The 21,450-nt window shown below is 74.9% G+C and overlaps 3 protein-coding genes across 5 annotated transcripts; 2 read left to right on the top strand and 1 right to left on the bottom strand.

Annotated features, from left to right (window-relative positions):
- Positions 1-655: 655 nt before the first annotated feature.
- On the top strand, positions 656-7,825 carry SPHK2 (sphingosine kinase 2). 3 transcript variants are annotated; one of them, XR_010386432.1, is made up of 5 exons: positions 656-825; positions 1,475-1,569; positions 1,816-1,931; positions 4,065-6,893; positions 6,954-7,825. XR_010386432.1 is itself a non-coding variant. In XM_064503572.1 (4 exons), exons 1-4 carry the CDS (start codon positions 783-785, stop codon positions 5,692-5,694), a joined length of 1,884 nt encoding a protein of 627 aa, XP_064359642.1. In that variant the 5' UTR covers positions 656-782; the 3' UTR covers positions 5,695-7,825. The 3 variants fall into 3 exon arrangements, 1 of the variants encoding a protein (XP_064359642.1); XR_010386433.1 differs by having other exon boundaries at positions 4,065-6,953; positions 7,115-7,825; XM_064503572.1 differs by having other exon boundaries at positions 4,065-7,825.
- A 2,087-nt stretch (positions 7,826-9,912) lies between these two features.
- On the bottom strand, positions 9,913-13,273 carry DBP (D-box binding PAR bZIP transcription factor). The gene is made up of 4 exons (XM_064503573.1): positions 13,156-13,273; positions 11,650-11,829; positions 10,824-11,032; positions 9,913-10,131 (listed from the first exon to the last, which is right to left on the bottom strand). Exons 2-4 carry the CDS (start codon positions 11,807-11,809, stop codon positions 9,916-9,918), a joined length of 585 nt encoding a protein of 194 aa, XP_064359643.1. The 5' UTR covers positions 11,810-11,829; positions 13,156-13,273; the 3' UTR covers positions 9,913-9,915.
- Positions 13,274-15,624: 2,351 nt separating this feature from the next.
- ZNF865 (zinc finger protein 865) lies at positions 15,625-21,072 on the top strand. Its single transcript, XM_064503576.1, is given in 4 exon segments — positions 15,625-15,960; positions 16,531-16,691; positions 16,959-17,225; positions 17,228-21,072. Coding segments are annotated over 2 exon segments (2,643 nt in total). The 5' UTR covers positions 15,625-15,960; positions 16,531-16,691; positions 16,959-16,993; the 3' UTR covers positions 19,639-21,072.
- Positions 21,073-21,450: the final 378 nt, after the last annotated feature.

The raw sequence follows: 21,450 nt of genomic DNA, 5'->3' as shown, positions 1-21,450 counted from the left end.
CCCGTCCCTGTGGGGACTCAGGTGTCCGGGCTGCCCCCCACCCCGGGGGCCCCGGCGTCCGAGTGACAGTGCCGCACGGCAGGGCCCAGGCGTCCGGGCGGGGTCCCAGGCGTCCGGGTGATGGTGCCGTGTGGTGGGGCCCAGGCGTCCGGGGGGGCCCAGGTGTCCGGGCGGGGTCCCAGGCGTCCGGGGGGCCCAGGCATCCAGGGGAGGGTGCCGCGTGGCAGGGCCCAGGCGTCCGGGTGATGGTGCCATGCGGTGGGGCCCAGGTGTCCGGATGGGGCCCAGGCGTCCGGGGGGTCCCAGGCGTCCGGGTGGGGGCCCAGGTGTCTGGGGGGCCCAGGCATCCAGGGGAGGGTGCCGCGTGGCAGGGCCCAGTCGTCCGGGTGATGGTACCACATGGTGGGGCCCAGGCGTCTGGGCGGGGTCCCCGGCGCCCGGGTGGGGGCCCAGGCGTCCGGGGGGGCCCAGGCGTCCGGGCGGGGTCCCAGGCGTCCGGGCGGCCCAGGCATCCAGGGGAGGGTGCCGTGTGGCAGGGCCCAGGCGTCCGGGCGGGGTCCCAGGTGTCCGGGTGATGGTACCACATGGTGGGGCCCAGGCGTCTGGGCGGGGTCCCCGGCGCCCGGGTGGGGGCCCCGGCGTCCGGGGGGCCCCGGCGTCCGGTGACGCCCCCCCCCGCAGAGGGGCCGGCGCTGCCGCGGCCGCGGCGGCTGCTGCTGCTGCTGAACCCGTTCGGGGGCCGGGGCCGGGCGCTGCAGTGGTGCCAGAGCCACGTGCTGCCCATGATGGCCGAGGCCGGCATCAGCTTCAACCTCGTGCAGACCGGTACCTGGGGGGGGGCCGGGGGGCAGCGGGGGGGGCCGGGGGGCAATGCGGGGAGCCGGGGGGCAGCGGGGGGTGACGGGGAGCCAGGGGGGCAAATGTGGGGCCAGGGAAGGCGATGGGGAGGGAGCTGGGCTCGGGGGGGGGGTCCATGGGGCGGGGGGGCTGAGGGGGGCAAATAGGGGGCCTGGGGGGTGATGGGGGTCTGGGGGGGGCAATGGGGAGGGAGCTGGGGGGTAACGGGGCTCTGGGGGGGGGTCCCTGGGGCGGGGGGGGCTGAGGGGGGCAAATAGGGGGCTGGGGGGGTGATGGAGGTCTGGGGGGGGCAATGGGGAGCCAGGGGGGCAGCAGGGCTTGGGGGGGGTCTATGGGGCGGGGGGGGCTGGGGGGGCAATGGGAGGTCCAGGGGGTCTATGGGGGGAGGCTGGGGGGGGGTCATGGGGGTCGGGGGGGGAAATAGGAGGGTTGAGAGATCTGGGGGGGGCTGGGGGGGTCAATAGGGGACCAGGGAGGGCAGTGGGGGGGCAACGGGGGCCTGGTGGGGGCAGTGGGGGGCTGAGGGAGTCGGGGGGGCTGGGGGGGACTGGGTCGCTGGGGGGGGGCTCGGGGGGGCCCAGGCGTCCGGGGCTGACGCGTCCCCCCCCCCCCCCAGAGCGGGCGAACCACGCGCGGGAGCTGGTGACGACCATCAGCCTGGCCGAGTGGGACGGCATCGTCACCGTCTCCGGGGACGGGCTCCTCTTCGAGGTGCGGGGGCCCAGGCGTCCGGGGACCCCCAGCCAACCCCCCCCCCAGGGGCCCAGGCGTCCGGGAGGGGCCCAGGCGTCCGGGTCCCCTTTCCCGTTGGGGTGCGGGAAGGCCCCGGGGGTGCCCGTGCTGGGGGCGGGGGGGACCCAGGCGTTCCCGGGGAGGGGGCCCCGGCGTCCGGGCAGGCCCTGGCATCCGGGGGGGCCCCGGCGTCCGGCTGAGCCCCCCCCCCGCGCCCCCCCGCAGGTGGTGAACGGGCTGATGGAGCGGCGGGACTGGGCGGCCGCCCTGCAAATGCCCCTGGGCATCCTGCCCTGCGGCTCCGGCAACGCCCTGGCCGGCGCCGTCAACTTCCACGCCGGGTAGGACACGGGGACGCGGGGGACACGGGGGGACATGGGGGACACGGGACACGCGGGGACACGGGGGGACACGGGGTGCCGCGGCCACCTCCCCGCCGGAGCCGCGTCCCCGAGCTCTGCCCCACGTCCCCGTGCGCGACGCGGGCCCCGTCCCGGGCTGCCGCACGCGTCCCCACGCGTGACCCGTGTCCCCGCCCTCGTCCCTCCGCACCGCCCGGGTCCCCGTGCTGCGTCCTGCATCCCAGGGTCGCGTTCCCCGCGCGCGCCGTGTCCTCGTGTCGCGTCCGCGTGTGTTGTGTCCCTCCTGCACGTGCCACGTCTTGGTGTCGTGTCCCCCCGTGTGCCGTGTCCCCGCGCGTGACCCACGTCCCGGTGCCGTGTCCCCACGTGTGCCGTGTCCCCTGCATGTGCCGTGTCCACGTGTGCCGTGTCCACGTGTGCCGTGTCCGTACATGTGTGTCCTTGTGTCACATCCCGGTGCCATGTGCTCATGCGTGCTGTGTCCCCGCATGTGCCACGTCTCCGTGTCACGTCCCCACACGCCCCATGTCTGCACACGTGACCCGTGTCCTGTCCCCATGTGCCCCGCGTCCCTGCGTGCACCACGTCCCGGCGTCGTGTCCCACGTGTGCTGTGTCCTCGTGTCACGTCCCCGTGCCTGCGGTGTCCCTGCATGTCTCATGTCCTGGTCCCATGTCCCCATGTGTCCCCTGTCCCTGTGTGCCCCACGTCCTGGTGTCACGTCCCCACGCGTCCCACATCCCCACACGCCCCATGTCCCAGCACCACGTCCCCATGCGTCCCGTGTTCCTGTGTGCCCCACGTCCCCACACGCCCCACGTCCCAGCACCGTGTCCCCACACATCCCACGTCCCGGCGCTGCGTCCCCATGTGTCCTACGTCCCCGCACGCCCCACGTCCCGGTGCCACGTCCCCACACGTCCCGTGTCCCTGTGTGCCCCATGTCCTGGCGTCGTGTCCCCACGCATCCCACATCCCCACGTGCCCCACGTCCCGGCACCACGTCCCCACGCGTCCCATGTCCCTGCGTGCCCCATGTCCTGGCGTCATGTCCCCACACATCCCGCATCCCCACGTGCCCCACGTCCCGGTGCCGCGTCCCCATGTGTCCCATGTCCCTGCGTGCCCCATGTCCTGGCGTCATGTCCCCACACATCCCACGTCCCCACGTGCCCCACGTCCCGGCACCGCGTCCCCATGCGTCCCATGTCCCTGCGTGCCCCATGTCCTGGCGTCATGTCCCCACACATCCCGCGTGCCCCATGTCCCGGTGCCGCGTCCCCATGTGTCCCGTGTCCCCACACATCCCACATCCCGGTGCCACGTCCCCATGCGTCCCATGTTCCTGTGTGCCCCACGTCCCCACACGCCCCATGTCCCGGTGCCACGTCCCCACACATCCCACATCCCCACGTGCCCCATGTCCCGGCACCGTGTCCCCATGTGTCCCATGTCCCTGCGTGCCCCACGTCCCGGTGTCGTGTCCCCATGTGTCCCGTGTCCCCACACACCCCACGTCCCAGCACCGTGTCCCCACACATCCCACGTCCCAGCGCTGCGTCCCCACACGTCCCATGTCCCCGCACGCCCCACGTCCCGGTGCCACGTCCCCATGCATCCCATGTCCCTGCGTGCCCCATGTCCCGGCGTTGTGTCCCCACGTGTCCCGTGTCCCCACACACCCCATGTCCCAGCGCCGTGTCCCCACACATCCCACATCCCGGCCTCATGTCCCCACGCATCCCGCATCCCCGCACCTCCCACGTCCCGGCGCCGTGTCCCCACGCGTCCCGCGTCCCCACGTGCCCCACGTCCCGGCACCGCGTCCCCATGCGTCCCATGTCCCTGCGTGCCCCATGTCCTGGCGTCGTGTCCCCACACATCCCGCGTGCCCCACGTCCCGGTGTCGTGTCCCCACGTGTCCCATGTCCCCACACGCCCCACGTCCCGGCGCCGTGTCCCCACGCATCCCGCATCCCCGCACATCCCACGTCCCGGCGCCGCGTCCCCACGTGCCCCACGTCCCGGCGCCGCGTCCCCCGGCCCCGGGGACCCCATTGACGTCCGTCCCCGTCCCCGTCCCCGTGCCGGTCCCCGCGCCGGTCCCCGCAGGCTGCCGCCGGCGCTGGGCGTGGAGCTGCTGCAGAACTGCGCGGTGCTGCTGTGCCAGGGCGGGCTGTCGCCGCTGGACCTGGTGTCGGTGACGACGGCGTCGGGCGCCCGCTGCTTCTCCTTCCTCAGCGTCGCCTGGGGCTTCGTCTCCGACGTGGACGTGGGCAGCGAGCGCTTCCGGCGCCTGGGGGCCGCCCGCTTCGCCCTGGGCACCGCCGCCCGCCTGGCCGCGCTCCACACCTACCGCGGCCGCCTCTCCTACCTGCCCGCCGCCCCCCCGGGCCCCCCCGCCCGCCGCCCCGTGGCCCGCAGCGCCACCGCCCCCGGGCCCCTGCCCCCCCCCCCCGACGGCGACGGCGATGGCGGGGCCCCCCCGGCCTCCCCAGCCGCCGCCCCCCCCGCGCTGCCCCGCGCCCTCTCCGACCTGGGGCTCTGCCCCGAGCCGGTGCCCGCGGCGGCGGGGGGGGGGGCCGGGCTGCCCGGGACCCCCGAGGAGCCGGAGCCGCCGGGGGAGCTGGAGGTGCTGGGGGAGGCCGGGGGGGCGGACGGGGGGGCGGACGGGGACGCCCCGTATCCCGGGGGTGCAGCTGGGGGTGCCCCACACCCGGGGGACGCCCCACAGCCCGGGGCTGCCCCACGGCCAGGTGATGCTGCAGGGATGCCCGGGGCTGCAGCCGGGTCCCCCCCACACCCCGGGGACCCCCCACACCCTGGGGACGCAGCTGGGCCCCCCCGGAGCCCCACAGACCCCCCACACCCTGGGGACGCAGCCAGGGCCCCCCCAGTGCCCGGGGACCCCCCACACCCTGGGGACGCAGCTGGGCCCCCCCGGAGCCCCACAGACCCCCCACACCCTGGGGACGCAGCTGGGGACCCCCCACACCCCGGGGACCCCCCACATTCTGGGGACCCCCAGCACCCCAGGGACCCCCTGCACCCCGGGGCCCCCCCGAGCCCCACAGACCCCCCACACCCTGGGGACGTGGCCGGGGACCCCCCACACCCCGGGGACCCCCCACATTCTGGGGATGCAGCCGGGGCCCCTCCAGTGCCCGGGGACCCCCCACACCCTGGGGATGCAGCCGGAGCCCCCCCACACCCCGGGGACCCCCTGCACCCCGGGGATGCAGCCGGGGCCCCCCCAGTACCCGGGGACCCCCCACATCCCGGGGCCCCCCCGTCCCCCGGGGCCGCCCCGCCGGGGGGCCCCGTGGACGACCTGCTGGTGCCGCTGGGGCAGCCGGTGCCGGCGTCGTGGGTGACGCTGGAGGGCGACTTCGTGCTGGTGCTGGCGCTCTACCAGACGCACCTGGGCGCCGAGCTGCTGGCGGCCCCGCGCGCCCGCTTCGACGAGGGCGTCATCCACCTCTGCTACGTGCGGGCCGGCGTCTCGCGGGCCGCCCTGGCGCGGCTGCTGCTGGCCATGGCCCGCGGGGCGCCCTGGGGCGGCGGCTGCGCCCACCTGGGCCGGGTGCCCGCCCGCGCCTTCCGCCTGGAGCCGCTGACGCCGCGCGGCGTCCTCACCGTCGACGGCGAGCGCGTGGAGTACGGCCCGCTGCAGGCCCAGATCCACCGCGGCCTGGCGCGGCTGCTCACCGCCGCCCACCCCCGGCCCCCCGCCTCCCCCTGAGGCCGCCGCGATGGGGGGGGCCCGGGCGTGCGGGCGCCGCGGCCTGTGCCTGAGGGTGGAGGGGGCCCAGGCGTCCCGGGGGGCCCAGGCGTCCGGGCGCTGTGACCTGTCCCTGAGCGTGCGGGGGGCCCAGGCATCCCGGGGGGCCCAGGCGTCCGGGTGCCGCGGCCTGTCCCTGAGGGTGGAGGGGGCCCAGGCGTCCCGGGGGGCCCAGGCGTCCGGGTGCTGCAGCCTGTCCCTGAGACGAGGGGCCCAGGCGTCCCGGGGGGCCCAGGCGTCCGGGTGCTGCGGCCTGTCCCTGAGACGAGGGGCCCAGGCGTCCCGGGGGGCCCGGGCGTGCAGGTGCTGCGGCCTGTCCCTGAGGGTGGAGGGGGCCCAGGCGTCCCGGGGGGCCCAGGCGTCCGGGCGCCGCGGCCTGTCCCTGAGGGTGGAGGGGGCCCAGGCGTCCGGGCGCCACGACCTGTCCCTGAGCGTGCGGGGGGCCCAGGCGTCCCGGGGGGCCCAGGCGTCCGGGTGCTGCGACCTGTCCCTGAGACGAGGGGCCCAGGCGTCCGGGCGCAGGCAGCGATCCACGGGGGGGCCTGGGTGTCTGGGCGCTGCGACCTGTCCCTGAGGGTGGAGGGGGCCCAGGCGTCCCGGGGGGCCCAGGCGTCCGGGTGCTGCGACCTGTCCCTGAGACGAGGGGCCCAGGCGTCCGGGCGCTGTGACCTGTCCCTGAGCGTGCGGGGGGCCCAGGCGTCCGGGCGCAGGCAGCGATCCACGGGGGGGCCTGGGTGTCTGGGCGCTGCGACCTGTCCCTGAGACGAGGGGCCCAGGCGTCCCGGGGGGCCCAGGCGTGCGGGTGCCACAACCTGTCCCTGAGACGAGGGGCCCAGGCGTCCCAGGGGGCCCAGGCGTCCGGGTGCCGCGACCTGTCCCTGAGACGAGGGGCCCAGGCGTCCCAGGGGGCCCAGGCGTCCGGGTGCCGCGACCTGTCCCTGAGACGAGGGGCCCAGGCGTCCCGGGGGGCCCGGGCGTCCGGGTGCTGCGACCTGTCCCTGAGACGAGGGGCCCAGGCGTCCGGGCGCAGGCAGCGATCCACGGGGGGGCCTGGGTGTCTGGGCGCTGCGACCTGTCCCTGAGGGTGGAGGGGGCCCAGGCGTCCCGGGGGGGCCCAGGCGTCCGGGTGCTGCAACCTGTCCCTGAGACGAGGGGCCCAGGCGTCCCAGGGGGCCCAGGCGTGCGGGTGCTGCGGCCTGTGCCTGAGACGAGGGGCCCAGGTGTCCTGGGGGGCCCGGGTGTCCAGGCGCAGGCAGCCATCCACGGAGGGGCCCAGGCGTCCGGGCGCTGCAACCTGTCCCTGAGACGAGGGGCCCAGGCGTCCGGGCGCCACGACCTGTCCCTGAGGGTGGAGGGGGCCCAGGCGTCCCGGGGGGCCCAGGCGTCCGGGTGCTGCGACCTGTCCCTGAGACGAGGGGCCCAGGCGTCCCGGGGGGCCCAGGCGTCCGGGCGCTGCGGCCTGTCCCTGAGGGTGGAGGGGGCCCAGGCGTCCGGGCGCCATGATCTGTCCCTGAGACGAGGGGCCCAGGCGTCCTGGGGGGCCCGGGTGTCCAGGCGCAGGCAGCCATCCACGGGGGGGCCCAGGCATCCGGGCACCACGACCTGTCCCTGAGGCTGGGGGGCCCAGGCGGCCCCGAGGGTGGAGGGGGCCCAGGCGACCGGGTGCTGCCACACATTCCTGAGACTGGGGGGGGCCAGGCGGCCCCGGGGGGCCCAGGCGTCCGGGTGCAGGCGCCTGTCCCTGAGGCTGGAGGGGCCCAGGCGTCCGGGCGCCCTCCCCACCCTGGGGGGAGTCGAGGGGTGGGGCTGAGCCCTGCCCGGGGGGGGGGGGGGTCCATGGGGAGATGGTACTAGGGTGCCCCCCCCCGCCCCGGACACCTGGGCCCCCCCCGGGGCTGCTGCTGATGTTGGGGGGGATTTGGGGAACCCCCTGAGGCAGGAGGGGGCCCAGGCGTCCGGCTCTGCCCTGCCCCCCGCACCAAGCTCCCACCCGGACGCCTGGGCCCCCCAAGGGGGGGGGCTCCCCCCGCTGCTCCCCCCAGTCCCCCCCGCGTCCCACGGTGCCGAGCTATGCAATAAAGCGCAGCCTGGAGCGAGGCCTGTCCTTGGGGGGGGGGGGTCACGCGTGACGCAGGCGTGTGTGGGGGGGGCATGGGGGGGTCGTGCTGGGGTCCGTGACACACGTGTGTCCACACACATACGTGTGCGCCTGCCCGCAGGCGTGTGCAAGCACACACACGAGGCCGTGCACAGGTGTGCATCCTGGTGACATCACACGTGTGCGCTGATGTCACGTGTGTGCCCTGATGACACTCGTGTGCCCCAGTGATGTCACACATTTGCCCTGATGACGTCACGTGTGCCCTGATGTCACATGTGCCCCAATGCTACACCTGTGTGCCCCACTGACATCACACGTGCCCTGATGATGTCACGTGTGCTGTGATGACACTCGTGCCCCAGTGACATCACACGTGCCTCTATGATGTCATGTGTGTGTGTTAATGACGTGTGTCCCAATGACGTCATGCATGTGCCCTGATGACGTCACGCGTGCGCTGCCGGTGGGTTCACAGGTTTATTCTGTACAAAATCGCCCCCCCCCGCCCCCCCCGGGGTCGCGACCCCCCGAAAACCCTCGCGTTGGGGGGGGCATTAAAGTGGTCAAAGTGCAGGGGGGGGGTTGGGGGGGGCCCGGACGCCTGGGCCCCTCGGGAGGGGGGAGGGGCCGTGCTTGCTTCTGTCCCGAGCTGGGGAAGGGGCCCAGGCGTCCCGGGGGGGGGGGGGGCAGCTCCCAGTGACGCTACTGGCCTGAACTGGAAATGGGTCACCGGGAGGAACCGGGCGGGGAAGGGGTGTCAGGGGGCCCCAGGCGTCCCGTTCCCCCCCCCCCCCCGGAGGACCCAGGCGTCCGGGCGGTGTAACCTGGGTCCCCGGACGCCTGGGCCCCCCCGGGCTGCGGGGTCTAGTGGTTAGAGGGGGGAGGGGCCCCCGGCCGCCTGGGTCCCGGGGGGGAGGGGCAGTGCAGTCTAGCCGTTAGAGCGGGGGAGGGTGCGGGGGGGCCCGGACGCCTGGGCCCCTCCCGGAGTTGTGCTTTCGACCAGCCCTGGGGCCGGGGAATAAATATTTACAGGGGGGAGGGGCAGGGGCCCAGGCGTCCGGGGGGAGCGGGACGGGGAAACACCCCCCCCCCCCCCCCGGGTTCTGGCTCCGGGTCCCGGCTCCGGATCCTGGTTGCGGATCCGGCTCCTCCCGGTCCCGGTGCCGGGTTTCGGGGGGCTCCAGCCCGGGTCCCCGACCCCCTCCGGGCCGGTCCCAAATCCCGGATCCGGACTGCGGCTCCGGATCCCGGCTCCGCGCCGGTTCCAGCTCAGTCCCAGGCTGGTGCCCGGTCCCGGTTCCGGATCCCAGTTCCGGGTCGGTGCCGGGTCTGCTGGTTCCCCGGGCCCGTTCCAGGCCGGCTCTGGATCCCGGTGCAGGGCCGGTTCCGGGTCGCTTCTGGGCCGGTGCCTGGTTCCAGATCCCAGCTCCAGATCCTGGTTCCAGATCCCAGCTCCAGATCCCGGTTCTGGATGCTGATTCCAGGTGCCGGTTCCAGGTGCCGGTTCCGGAACCCGGTGCCGGTTCTGGGTGCTGGTTCTGGATCCTGTTTCTGGGTGCCGGTTCCGGATCCCGTTTCTGGATGCCAGTTCCAGGTGCCGTTTCCAGGTGCTGTCTCTGGATGCCGGTTCCAGACCCCGTTTCCGGGTGCCGTTTCTGGATGCTGGTTCCAGATCCCGGTTCCAGGTTCCAGACCCCGTTTCTGGATGCTGTTTCCAGGTGCCGTTTCCGGGTGCCAGTTCCGGGCGCCGGTTCCAGACCCCGTGTCTGGGTGCCGCTTCTGGATGCCGGTTCCAGACCCCGTTTCCGGGTGCTGTTTCTGGGTGCTGGTTCCAGATCCCGGTTCCAGGTTCCAGACCTCGTTTCTGGATGCCGTTTCCAGGTGCCGTTTCCGGGTGCCGGTTCCGGGTGCCGGTTCCAGACCCCGTGTCCGGGTGCCGTTTCCGGGTGCCGGTTCCAGACCCCGTGTCTGGGTGCCGTTTCCGGGTGCCGGTTCCAGACCCCGTGTCCGGGTGCCGCTTCGGGGTGCCGGTTCCAGGTGCCGGCTCCAGGTGCCGGCCCCCGGTCCCGGGCGGTTCCGGCTCAGAGGGCGCCGTGCCGGGCCTCGTAGCGGGCCAGCAGCGCCCGGTAGCGGCCCAGCTCCTGCCGCGCCGCCAGCACCTCCTGCCGCAGCAGCGCGTTCTCCCGCTCCAGGAAGGCGGCGCGCACCGAGATCTGGTTCTCCTTGAGGCGCCGGGCGTCGCGCGACCGCTTCGCCGCCGCGTTGTTCTTGGAGCGCCGGCTCCAGTACTTCTCGTCCTGCCGGCAGCGCCCGGACGCCTGGGTCCCGCCCGGACGCCGGGGCCCCCGGCACGCACCCGCACCCCTCCGCCCAGCACCCGGGTCCCGCACGGACGCCGGGGCCCCCGACACGCACCCCTCCACCGAGCACTGGGGTCCTGATGGACGTGGGGGTCCCACCCGGACGCCTGGGCCCCCGGCACGCACCCGCGCCCCTCCGCCCAGCACCCGGGTCCCACCCGGACGCCTGGGCCCCCGACACGCACCCCTCCACCGAGCACTGGGGTCCTGATGGACGTGGGGATCCCGCCCGGACGCCTGGGCCCCCAACACGCACCCGCGCCCCTCCGCCCAGCACCCGGGTCCCACCCGGACGCCTGGGCCCCCGACGCATGCCCCTCTGCCCGGCACCGAGGTCCCAATGGACTCCCGGGTCCCGCCCGGACGCCTGGGCCCCACCTGGACGCCTGGGCCCACCCAGGCCCTGGGGCTCTGCCCGGTCCCCGGACGCCTGGGTCCCACCCTGGGCACCTGGGTCCCTTCCGGATGCCTGGGTCCTCCCCAAACGCCTGGGTCCCCCCCGGACACCTGGACCCCCCGAACGCCTGGGTCCTCCCTGGACGCCTGGGTCCCTCCCAGACATCTGGGTCCCACCTGGACTCATGGGACACCTGGCCCCCCCGGACGCCTGGGCCCCCCCGGACACGCACCTTCTGCTCCTCGGGCACGTGGATCTTGCGGGCCTTCCTGGCGACGGGCTGGGGCCGCAGCTCCTCCTGGGAGAAGCGGCGCCGCCGCGGGTCGAAGGCCTCCGGCCCCCCCGGCCCCCCCGGGCTCAGCAGCCCCGCGGCCTCCGGCACCTCCCCGGCTCCGGCTCCGGCTCCGGCTCCGGCTCCGGCGCCCGCGCGGGGCGGCACCGCTGCGGGACAGGGCTCACACCGGCCCCCCGACCCGCGGGGGGGGTCGCGACGGGGGGGGGGGTATCGCGATGGGGGGGCTATCGCGACGGGGGGGGTATCGCGACGGGGGCAGCAGGGCCGGGCGCCTGGGTCCCCTCTGCAGGAATGGGGCGGGGGGGGGACAGGGGTGGCCCGGACGCCTGGGTCCCCCCAGGGGAGGGGGAGGCAGGAGGGAGTATATGGGGGGGCACCCGGACGCCTGGGCCCCTTGGGGGGGGGGTGAGATCCCGGACACCTGGGCCCACCTGGGGGCTGTGGGGGGGGCAATGAGGGGCACAGCAGGGTCCCCGGACGCCTGGGTCCCCCTGGGAAGGGGACAGGGGAGCGCGCGGGGTGGGGTGGGGGCACCCGGACGCCTGGGCCCCCTGGTTCGGGGGGGGGGGGCAGGGTGGTGTGAGGCCCCAGACGCCTGGGTCCCCCCAGGGAGGGGGTGATGGGGGGGGCACCCGGACGCCTGGGTCCCTGGTGGGTTGTGGGGCAGCACCCGGACGCCTGGGCCCCCCCGAGGGCAGCGGGGGTGGGGCGAGGCCCCGGACGCCTGGGCCCCGGCGGGGGGGGCTCACGGGGGGGGGCTCACCGGGGGGGCGCTCGGGGGGGCTGCCGGGCAGCCCGTGCTCCCGCAGGAACTCGTCCAGGTCGACGAACTCCAGGTCGCCCAGGGGCCCCGGACGCTCCCAGGGCGGCGGCACCCCAAAGGGCCCCGGCGTCCGGCCCGGGCACCCGCCCGCCTCCTCCATGGGCGCCCGCTGCGCCGGCCCTGCCGCGGCCCCCCCGGTCACCACCCGGACGCCGGGGCCCCCATCACCCGGACGCCGGGGCCCCGAATTACCCGGACACCTGGGCCCTCAATTACCCGGACGCCTGGGCCCCCTTTGCCCGGACACCTGGGCCCTCAATTACCCGGACGCCTGGGCCCCTGGGGGGAGCAGAGGTGCAGGACACCTGGGTCCTTTGGGGGCTGGGGGGGGGGGCCGGGGGGGGGCAGGACGCCTGGGCTCTCCCCCCATGTGGGGGCTGGGGGGGGCAGGAGCCGGACGCCTGGGCCCCCAGGGCTGCAGGGGGGGGGCCGGACGCCTGGGCCCCTCTCCGTGCGCGGCGTCTTGTGAGCTGCAGGCATGTGCGAGGCGGCGCACACGCGTGTGCGAGGGCGTGTGGGGCTGGGGGGGGCGGCACACGCGTGTGCGGGGCGCGTCACGTGCGGGGCTCTGCATGCGTGTGCGCGGACACGTGCGGGGGTGTCGCACGCGCGCGGGGCGGCGGCACGTGCCGGGCGGGGGGGGAGCGTGGCGGCGGGGGGGGGGGTCACGCTTGCACACGTGTGTGCGCGCACCGCACGCGTGCGCTGCCCGGCCCGGCCCACGTGCCGCCCTCACCTCGCCTGACCCCGCTGCGCCAGCCGGGCCCGGCCCCCCCCCCCCCCCCCCGGGAGGGCGGCCGAGAGGGGCCCAGGCGTCCGGGGGGGCCCAGGCGTCCGGGGGGGGAGATGCCCCCCTCCCCTCCGAGGGCCCAGGCGTCCTGCCCCGGCCCCTCCCCCTGGTTCCTGCTGTCTGCCCCCCCCCGGGTCCCGATCCCCCCCCTCCGCCGATCCCCGGTGTCCCCCCCCCCCCCCGGTTCCCCCCCTCCCTCCGGTCCCTGATCCCGGTGCCCCCGCAGTCCCCGTGGTCCCCCCCCCCCGGTGCCCCCCGGGTCTTGGTGCCCCCCGGGTCCTAGTGCCCCCCGATGCGGTGCCCCCCGGGTCCTGGCGCCCCCCGATGCGGTGCCCCCCGGGTCCCTGTGCCCCCTCGGTGCGGTGCCCCCCGGGTCTCGGTGCCCCCCGGGTCCTGGTGCCCCCCGGGTCCTAGCGCCCCCCCGAGTCCTGGCGCCCCCCCGAGTCCTGGCGCCCCCCCGGGTCCTGGCGCCCCCCCGATCCCGGTGCCGGTGCGGTGCCCCCCGGGTCCTGTTGTCCCCCGATGCGGTGCCCCCCCGTCCCGATGCCCCCCGGGTCCTAGTGCCCCCCCCGGTGCCGCTGCGGTGCGGTGCCCCCCCCCGGTCCCGGTTCCCCCCCCCGGTCCCGGTGGCGGCGCGGCGCGGAGCCGGTACCGACCTGGCCCGCCGCGGCCCGCCGTGCCCCGGCCCTCGGCATGTGCCGCCCGCGGGCGCAGCGCGAGCCCCGCGCCCCCGCCGCCCCCCCGAACCCCCTCCCCGCGCGGGGCGGGGCCAGCGCCGCCCCGCCCCCGCCGCCTCCGCCAATCCCCGCCCGCTCCCCCCGCGACGAGCCCCGCCCCGCCCCCCGCGGCCACGCCCCCCGCCGCACGGGGACGCCGGGGAGGGGGCGGGGAGGGGGCGGGGCTAAGGGCGCTGGCCCCGCCCCCTCGGCACCCGCCTGCCGCTCCCGGGGCAGGACGTGGGGGGGGGGTATTGCCCCCCCTCATTGCCCCCCCACTGCCCCCCATTGCCCCCCCTTATTGCCCCCTTTATTGCCCCCATTTCCCCCTTTATTGCCCCCATTTCACCCCTTCGTTGCCCCCCTTATTGCCCCCTTACTGCCCCCCATTGCCCCCCCTTTATTGCCGTCCTTATTGCCCCCCTCGTCCCCCCTTATTGCCCCCCATTGCCCCTCTTCATTGCCCCCCCTTGCTGCCCCCCCAACACCCCCCCAGTGCTCTTCTCCTTATTGCCCCTCCCGCACGGAAAGGGGCGGAGCTCCGGGCTCCCGGGGTGGGCGTGGCTTCGCTCCCGGCCGCGGCCAATGGGAGCGCGCGGGGGCGGGGCCGCGTCATGCGGCCGGGCCATGGGCGCCGCGGGGGGAGGGGGGGGCGGGTGACCTAGATTTAGCCAATGGGGCCGGCCGGGGTGGGCGGGGCCTGACCCAGTTTTAGCCAATGGCGGCGGAGGGCGAGGCCTCCGGGGCCCGGAGCACGTGGGGCGGCTCGTGCCGGCGCGGGGCGGGGGCGGGGGCGCCCTTAAAGGGGCCGCGCTTTACCGGGGGGGGGGGGGGGGACCGGAGCGGGGGGGGCCCAGGCGTCCGGGCCGTTCCCGCGCGGTTGGGGGGGGCGGGGCCTGTTCCCCCCCCCGGACCTTGTGTTAACGGGGGCCCCTTGGCGCGTTCGTTAGCGACCCTGGTAATGAGCCCCCCCCCCCCGGGCCTGGTAATGAGCCCCCGGTAATGACCCCCCCCCCATGAACGACCCCCCAGTAACGAGCCGAGGCGTCTTCGGGCGTTCATTAGCGGCGAGGACCAACGAGCCGAGCGGGGCCGGCGGCGGCGGCGGGTTCATTAGCGGCCCCCTAACGAGGGGGGGGCCGGAGCGCCCCAGGGACCCCCCGGGTGACACCGGGAGCCACGGGGACCCCACGGACGCCACGGGCACCTCGTCCCGACGCCTCGGTGCCACCACGGCCCCCGGGGGGACGTCGCAGCCGGGTCCCCGCGGCCCCTCGCCGCCTCCCGGGAGCCGCCGGGCCACCACGGCCGGGGGGGGGGGAGACACACTGTCCCTGTCCCCATCCCCGGTCCAGGCCGCGGCCTCCATGGGGTGGCGGTGGCTCGGGGCGGGGGGGGGCATGGGGGGGGCCAAGACAACCCGGAGCGCTGCCCCCCCCCACAGCTGGAGGGGGCCCAGGCGTCCGGGGGGGCCCTGCCCTGACCCGCACCCCCAAGGGGCCCAGGCGTCCGGGACGCTGCTGTGACCTGTGTCCCCAGGGGCCCAGGCGTCCGGGCTGCCCCCCCCATCCCCAGGGGCCCAGGCGTCCGGGCGCCCCCCCCCCCACCTCACAGCTCCCCCTGGGCACCGACATGTTGCTGGGGGGGGCGGGGGGGGCTCATCACTTCCGCCCGGGGGGGTGGGGTGGGGGGTCGTCCTGTGCCCCCCCCGGCTGTCCCCGCCCCCCTCCAAATCCAGGCCTCTGATTGGCCAATAACAGCACCCCTCCCCCCCTTGGCGGCCATCTTTAGTGTGGGCACCGAGCAGGGGGCGCCATGTTGGGTGTGGGCGGGTGGTTGTGCGGGGGGGGGGCTCGGGCGCCATCTTTGTTGTGGGCAGGGGCGCCCCCTCCCCCCAGGGCCCCTCGGGCGCCATCTTGGGTGTGGGCAGCCCCCTCGCAGCGCTGCCATCTTGTCTGGGGCAGCCCCATCTTGGTGGGCGCCGTCGGCGCCATCTTGGCGGCCCGGGTGGGGGGGGGGGGCCATGCCGGGAGGCCGCCGGCGCCATCTTGAGTGTGGGCAGGGCCCGGGGCCCATTTTGAGAAAGGGCAGCGGGAGAGGCGCCATCTTGGTTGGGGGGGGCAGCGCGGCGCCATCTTTAGTGTGGGCGAAGGGGGATTAACACCCCCCCCGGGGTGGGGGGACACCGCGGCCCCCAAACGAGGGCCCGGCTCGTTAACGAGGGCCCCGACCTGCAATTAGCTCCTCTGTTTGCCCTTGGGGGGCAAAACCCGGGGCGGGGGGGGACGGTGGGGCAGAGCCCGGACACCTGGGCCCCTTGTTGGGGGGGGGGGCAAGGCCTACTCGGACGCCTGGGCCCCTTGTGGGAGGGGGGTGAGCGGGGCCTGCGCGGACGCCTGGGCCCCTTGTGGGGGGGGGGAGCGGGGCCTGCTCGGACGCCTGGGCCCCCGCCGAGCGGGGGAGGAGCGCGGGCCGGGCGCAAAGGCCTCTGGGAAGGCGTCGCCCCCCCTGGTCCCGTCACGTGGGGGGGCCGGGCCGGGCCGGGGGGTTCCGGCTCCGGCGGGGGAGGCGCTTCCGGCCAGGCCCGTCGGCGCGGGCTCCAGGCGGCCCCGGCAGACCCCCCCCCCGGGGGCCCAGGCGTCCGGGGCCCCCGCCTCCCCCGCCGCTGCCCCACGGCGCCACCGCCCCCCCCGCGGCCCCGCGGACGGACGGACGACGGTCCCGCTCCTGGCGTCACCCGGCGAGGTGAGCGTCCCCCCCCCCATGGTCTTGGGGTCCCCCAGACCCCCCCCCGGGCAGGGCCTGCCCCCCCCCAGTGCCCCCAACCCCGCCATGATTCACCCCCGAATCCCCCCCATGGGACCCCCATAACCCCCCCCCGAAGCAAGGCCCCCCCCATCCCAGCCCTTTGGACCCCCCCGGCTGCTTTTAGCCCCCAAATCGCCCCCCCTAGATCAAGGGGACCCCCATGACCAGCCCCCCCCAGGGCAAGGGAACCCCCAAAATCACCCTCCCAAGGGCAAAGGGACGCCCATAACCCCCCCAAAGCAAAGAGACCCCCAAAATCAGCCCCCCCAGGGCAAGGGGACCCCCCCAAAATCACCCCCCAAGGACAAGGGTACCCCCATAACCCCCCCCCAAAGCAAGGGGACCCCCATAACCAGCCCCATCCCGCCCCCCCCGGCCGCTGTTGTGGAAATCAGGCTCGTCGGCCCCGTCACAGGGCCCGACCCTCGGTTCCCGCAGGAAAGTTCAGAGCCAAATCGAAGCAAATCAGATAATTACATTTTAATGACGCGCGTGCCGTAATTGCAGCTCGAGCCGGGGGCCTCAGCGAGGGACCCAACGTAACCGAATCCCGGGCAATTACAGGTTTTCCAGCTTGCAGCTCCCACCCCTCACGCGGGGGTTAGACCCACGGTAGCTGTGGGGTCTGGGGTCTCCTGCTCCTCCCCGGCTCTCGCCGTCGTTCCGAGGTAAGCTGGTTTTCGCCTCGTTTTTGCTTTTTGCGGCCTCCGGTGACGGTTGAACCTCCGGTTTTGTCGGGTCTGGCGGTTGTGTCTCAAGGTCCGGAGGAGGCGGAGGAGGAGGAGGAGGAGGAGGAGGAGGAGGAGGAGGAGGAGGAAGAGGAGATTCCAAATCATAGCAATTATCACTGCCCCAGACAGTTTCGGTTCAACACTCTTTAACAGCCCTGTTGCCCCCGGACTCACCCCGTCCCCCCTTGTCCCCCCCCCCCGCAGGCCGCGTCCCCCCCCAAGCCCCCGCCCCGGCGGCGATGGAGGCCAACGTGAGCGAGGAGAGCGTCCACTTCCAGAGCTACCCCTTCGACTTCCTCGACTTCCTCAACCAGCAGCGCTTCGAGCCCCCCGAGCCCTACGGCCACGAGCCCCCCAAGGCCCCGCCGGCGCCCGCCGGCCCCCCGCCGCCCTTCGACTACCCGCCGCCGCCGCCCCCCCCGGCGGCCCCCCCTTCGAGCGCCCCAAGCCCAAGGACTTCAAGGCCGAGGGCCCTTCGCCGTCGACGTCGTCGTCGTCGTCGTCGTCATCGTCGTCGGCGAAGAAGGGGGAGGCGGCGCCGCCGTTCCCCCCCGCGCCCCCCGCCCAGCCCCTCTTCGACGCCGCCGCCGCCTTCGGCCCGCCCCAGTGGGGCATCGTCGACCTCTCGGGCCACCAGCACCTCTTCGGCGGCCTCAAGCGCCCGGCGGTGCCGCCGGTGCCGGTGCCGGTGCCGGTGCCGCCGGCGGTGCCGCCGCCCGGGGAGGCGGCGTCGGCCCGGGAGGAGAAGGGCTACTTCCGGCGGCTGCGGTACCTGGTGGAGCGGCGCTTCCCCTGCGGCGTCTGCCCCAAGGCCTTCAAGCAGTCGTCGCACCTGGTGCAGCACATGCTGGTGCACACGGGCGAGCGGCCCTACGAGTGCGGCACCTGCGGCCGCTCCTACAACCACGTCTCCAGCCTCGTCCGCCACCGCCGCTGCCACAGGGACGGCGCCGAGCTCCCCGCCGCCTCCACCGCCGTGTCACCCGTGCCGCCCGTGCCGCCCGTGCCGCCCGTGCCGCCGCCGCCGCCGGAGGGGCCCTTCACCTGCTCGCTGTGCTGGAAGGTCTTCAAGAAGCCCAGCCACCTGCACCAGCACCAGATCATCCACACGGGCGAGAAGCCCTTCAGCTGCTCGGCGTGCGGCAAGAGCTTCAACCGCCGCGAGAGCCTCAAGCGCCACGTGAAGACCCACGCGGCCCTGCTGCGGCTGCCCTGCGCCGTCTGCGGCAAGGAGTTCCGCGACGCGGCCTACCTGCTGCGGCACCAGGCCGCCCACGCCGGGCCCCGGCCCCACCACGCCTGCGAGGTCTGCGGCAAGGCCTACGCCGCCCCGCAGAGCCTGCTGCGGCACCGGCAGGTCCACGCCGCCGCCAAGGCCTCCTCCTCCGCCTCCTCCTCCTCCTCCTCCTCCGCGTATCCCGGCGGCTCGCAGGGGCCGGCGGCGGAGGCGGAGGGCAAAGCCGGCTTGGCGGGCGCGGCGGGGGGCCTCCTCGGCGCCCACCCGCTGCTGCTGCCCGGCGGGAAGAGCTTCTGCTGCGGCATCTGCGGCCGCGGCTTCGGGCGGCGGGAGACGCTGAAGCGGCACGAGCGCATCCACACCGGGGAGAAGCCGCACCAGTGCGCGGTGTGCGGCAAGCGCTTCCGCGAGTCCTTCCACCTCTCCAAGCACCACGTGGTGCACACGCGCGAGCGGCCCTACAAGTGCGAGCTCTGCGGCAAGGCCTTCGGCTACCCGCAGAGCCTCACGCGCCACAAGCAGATCCACCGCCTGCCGCTGCCCGGTGCCGCCCCGACCGCCGCCGCCGCCGCCGCCGAGCCGGGCTACGGCTGCGGGCAGTGCGGCGAGCGCTTCCCCGACCTCTTCCGCGCCGTCAACCACAAGGAAGCGCACGCGGCCGAGAAGCCCTACGGCTGCGACGCCTGCGGCAAGGCCTTCGGCTTCATCGAGAACCTCATGTGGCACCAGCTGGTGCATCAGGCGGCCCCCGAGCGGCTGCCGCCCGCCGGCGAGGCCGAGACCGCCGCGACCGCCGTGACCGCGACCGTGACCGCCGCCGCCGCGGCCGAGCAGCACCCGGTAGTGCCCAGCGGCGAGCGCTTCAGCTGCGGCACCTGCGGGCAGAGCTTCAAGCAGTTCCTGGCGCTGGTGACGCACAAGTACGTGCACCTGGTGCGGCGGACGCTGGCGTGCGGCGTCTGCGGGCAGAGCTTCGCCGGCGCCTACGACCTGCTGCTGCACCGCCGCAGCCACCGGCCCAAGCGGGGCTTCAGCTGCTCCGTGTGCGGCAAGCGCTTCTGGGAGGCGGCGCTGCTCATGCGGCACCAGCGCTGCCACACCGAGGAGCGGCCCTACCGCTGCGCCGTCTGCGGCCGCGGCTTCCTGCGCTCCTGGTACCTGCGGCAGCACAAGGTGGTCCACACCGGCGAGCGGGCCTACAAGTGCGCCCTGTGCAACAAGCGCTTCGCCCAGTCCTCCAGCCTGGCCGAGCACCAGCGGCTGCACGTGGTGGCCCGGCCCCAGCGCTGCCAGACCTGCGGCAAGACCTTCCGCTACCGCTCCAACCTGCTGGAGCACCAGCGCGTGCACCTGGGCGAGAAGGTCTACCGCTGCGACCTCTGCGGCAAGAGCTTCTTCTACCTGTCCTCCATCCTGCGGCACCAGCGCTCGCACGACGCCCGCCGCGACCTGCGCTGCGCCGCCTGCCTCAAGCTCTTCAAGGACCCCAAGTACTTCAGCAAGCACCTGCAGACGCACCAGGGCGGGCGGCCCTTCAAGTGCAGCACCTGCGGCGAGGCCTTCCGCAACACCTACGGCCTCAAGAAGCACCGGCACGGCCACAAGCTGGAGCGCCTCGCCGCCGCCCTGCCGCACAAGGACCCCTAGGACGGACGGACGGACGGACGGAGGGACGGACGGAGGGACGCCGGCGCGCGGACGGTGCACGGGGAGAGCGTCGGCGTGCCCCGTCGTCACTGCGGGTGCTGGGGCCTCCCGGGCGGGCGAGCGTGGACGGGGCACGGACACGTTGTCGGCAGGTGCTGCGGCGCGGCTCGACGCTGCAACGCGCTGCTGCACGCTGCAATGCACCGCGGCACGGCTCGGCACGCTGCGGCACGGCTCGGCACGCTGCAACGCGCTGCGGCACAGTGCAACGCGCTCCGGCACACTCCAATGCACTGCGGCACGGCTCAGCACGGTGCAACGCGCTGCGGCACAGTGCAACACGCTGCGGCACGGCTCAGCACGCTGCAATGCTCCGCGGCACAGTGCAACACGCTGCGGCACGGCTCGGCACAGTGCAACACGCCGCGGCACGCTGCAACGCACTGCAGCACACTGCAACGCGCTGCGGCACGCTCCAATGCTCTGCGGCACGGCTCAGCACGGTGCAATGCACCACGGCACGCTGCAACGCACTGCAGCACGGTGCAGCACACCGCGGCACAGCTCAGCATGGTGCAGGAGCGCTCGGCACGGCTCGGCACGGCTCGGCACGGCTCGGCACGGTGCAAAACACCTCGGCACAGCTCAACAAGGGGCGGCGCGGCTCGGCGCGGTCTGGTGCCATGCGGCTCTGCGCGGTGCAGGACGACACGGCGCAGCTCAGTGCCGCTCGGCACGGTGCAACGCGGCTCGGCACAGCTCGGCACAGCTCGGCACTGCTCGGCATGGTGCGACGCGGCTCGGCACAGCTCGGCACGGTGCAACGCAGCTCGGCACGGTGCAACGTGTCTTGGCACGGCTCGGCACGGTGCAGCAGCTCTCGGCGCGGCTCGGCGCACTGCAGAAGGACGCAGAGCAGCTCGGCACGGCGCGGCACAGCTCCGTGCAGCGCACCGCGGCTCGGCGTGGTGCAGCCCGGCGCGGGACGGCCCAGCGCGGTGCGAAAGGACTCGGCACGGCTCGGCGCCTGGCACCGCGGGAAACGCCTCCCCGGGACGCCGGGATCGGGCAGAGCCGGACACACGGACTCGCCGCGGGGCCCCTCCCTCGTCCCCCCCCGGGGCCCGGACGCCTGGGCCCCTCCTGCACCACCGGGGCGGACGTTCGGGGCCGGGCGCAGCAGAGCCCCCGGCCCGCCGGGCCCCAGAGTTATTTTTTAACACCGCAGATCTATAAATAGAGTATAAATATATATGTATATATATATATGAGCTCTGTACATGCAATGTACACTTTCGCGACCCCCCCCGCGTGGGGGGGGCGGCCGCGGGGCTGAGACCGGCCACAGCTCGCCGCAGCGATGGCGGGGCCGCGTCTGGGGCCGTCGCGAGCCGGTGCTGTACAGACGAAGACGATATTAAACCGTGGATGCGACCGCGGCCCCGTCTCCTTGTGGGTGTCGGGGGGGGGGGGCGGGAGGGCGTCGTTAGCGGGGGGGTCGTTAGCGGGTGGCGTCACGGATGGGCTGGTTGGATTGTGGGTGGGTTCGTTAGTTGGTGGGCTCGTTAGTTGGGTGGATCATGGGGGGCTTTGTTAGTTGTTGGGTTCGTTAGCTGGTTGAATCATGGATAGGTTGGTTGATGGTCTCATTGGTTGGGTCATGGGTGGGTTGGTTGGATCGTGGGTGGGTTGGTTGATGGGTTGGTTGAATCATGGGTTGGTTGATGGGTTGGTTGGATCATGGTTGGGTTGGTTGATTGTTTGGATCATGGGTGGGTTGGTTGATTGGTTGGATCATGGGTGGGTTGGTTG

Source organism: Dromaius novaehollandiae, chromosome 39 (assembly GCF_036370855.1).
Source record: "Dromaius novaehollandiae isolate bDroNov1 chromosome 39, bDroNov1.hap1, whole genome shotgun sequence".
Lineage (NCBI taxonomy): Eukaryota > Metazoa > Chordata > Aves > Casuariiformes > Dromaiidae > Dromaius > Dromaius novaehollandiae.
This window is presented reverse-complemented; position numbering and strand designations above follow the sequence as displayed.

Bases quoted from the DNA above. Each gene is read 5' to 3' on its own strand.
- SPHK2 (XM_064503572.1), top strand. From the start codon at position 783: ATGATGGCCGAGGCCGGCATCAGCTTCAACCTCGTGCAGACCG. The intron at 826-1,474 runs GTACCTGGGGGG...CCCCCCCCCCAG, and splicing joins CTTCAACCTCGTGCAGACCG to AGCGGGCGAACCACGCGCGG. The intron at 1,932-4,064 runs GTAGGACACGGG...CGGTCCCCGCAG, and splicing joins GCCGTCAACTTCCACGCCGG to GCTGCCGCCGGCGCTGGGCG.
- DBP (XM_064503573.1), bottom strand. From the start codon at position 11,809: ATGGAGGAGGCGGGCGGGTGCCCGGGCCGGACGCCGGGGCCCTTTGGG. The intron at 11,033-11,649 runs GTGAGCCCCCCC...CCTGTCCCGCAG, and splicing joins CCCCCCCGAGCGCCCCCCCG to CGGTGCCGCCCCGCGCGGGC. The intron at 10,132-10,823 runs GTGCGTGTCCGG...CGCTGCCGGCAG, and splicing joins ACGTGCCCGAGGAGCAGAAG to GACGAGAAGTACTGGAGCCG.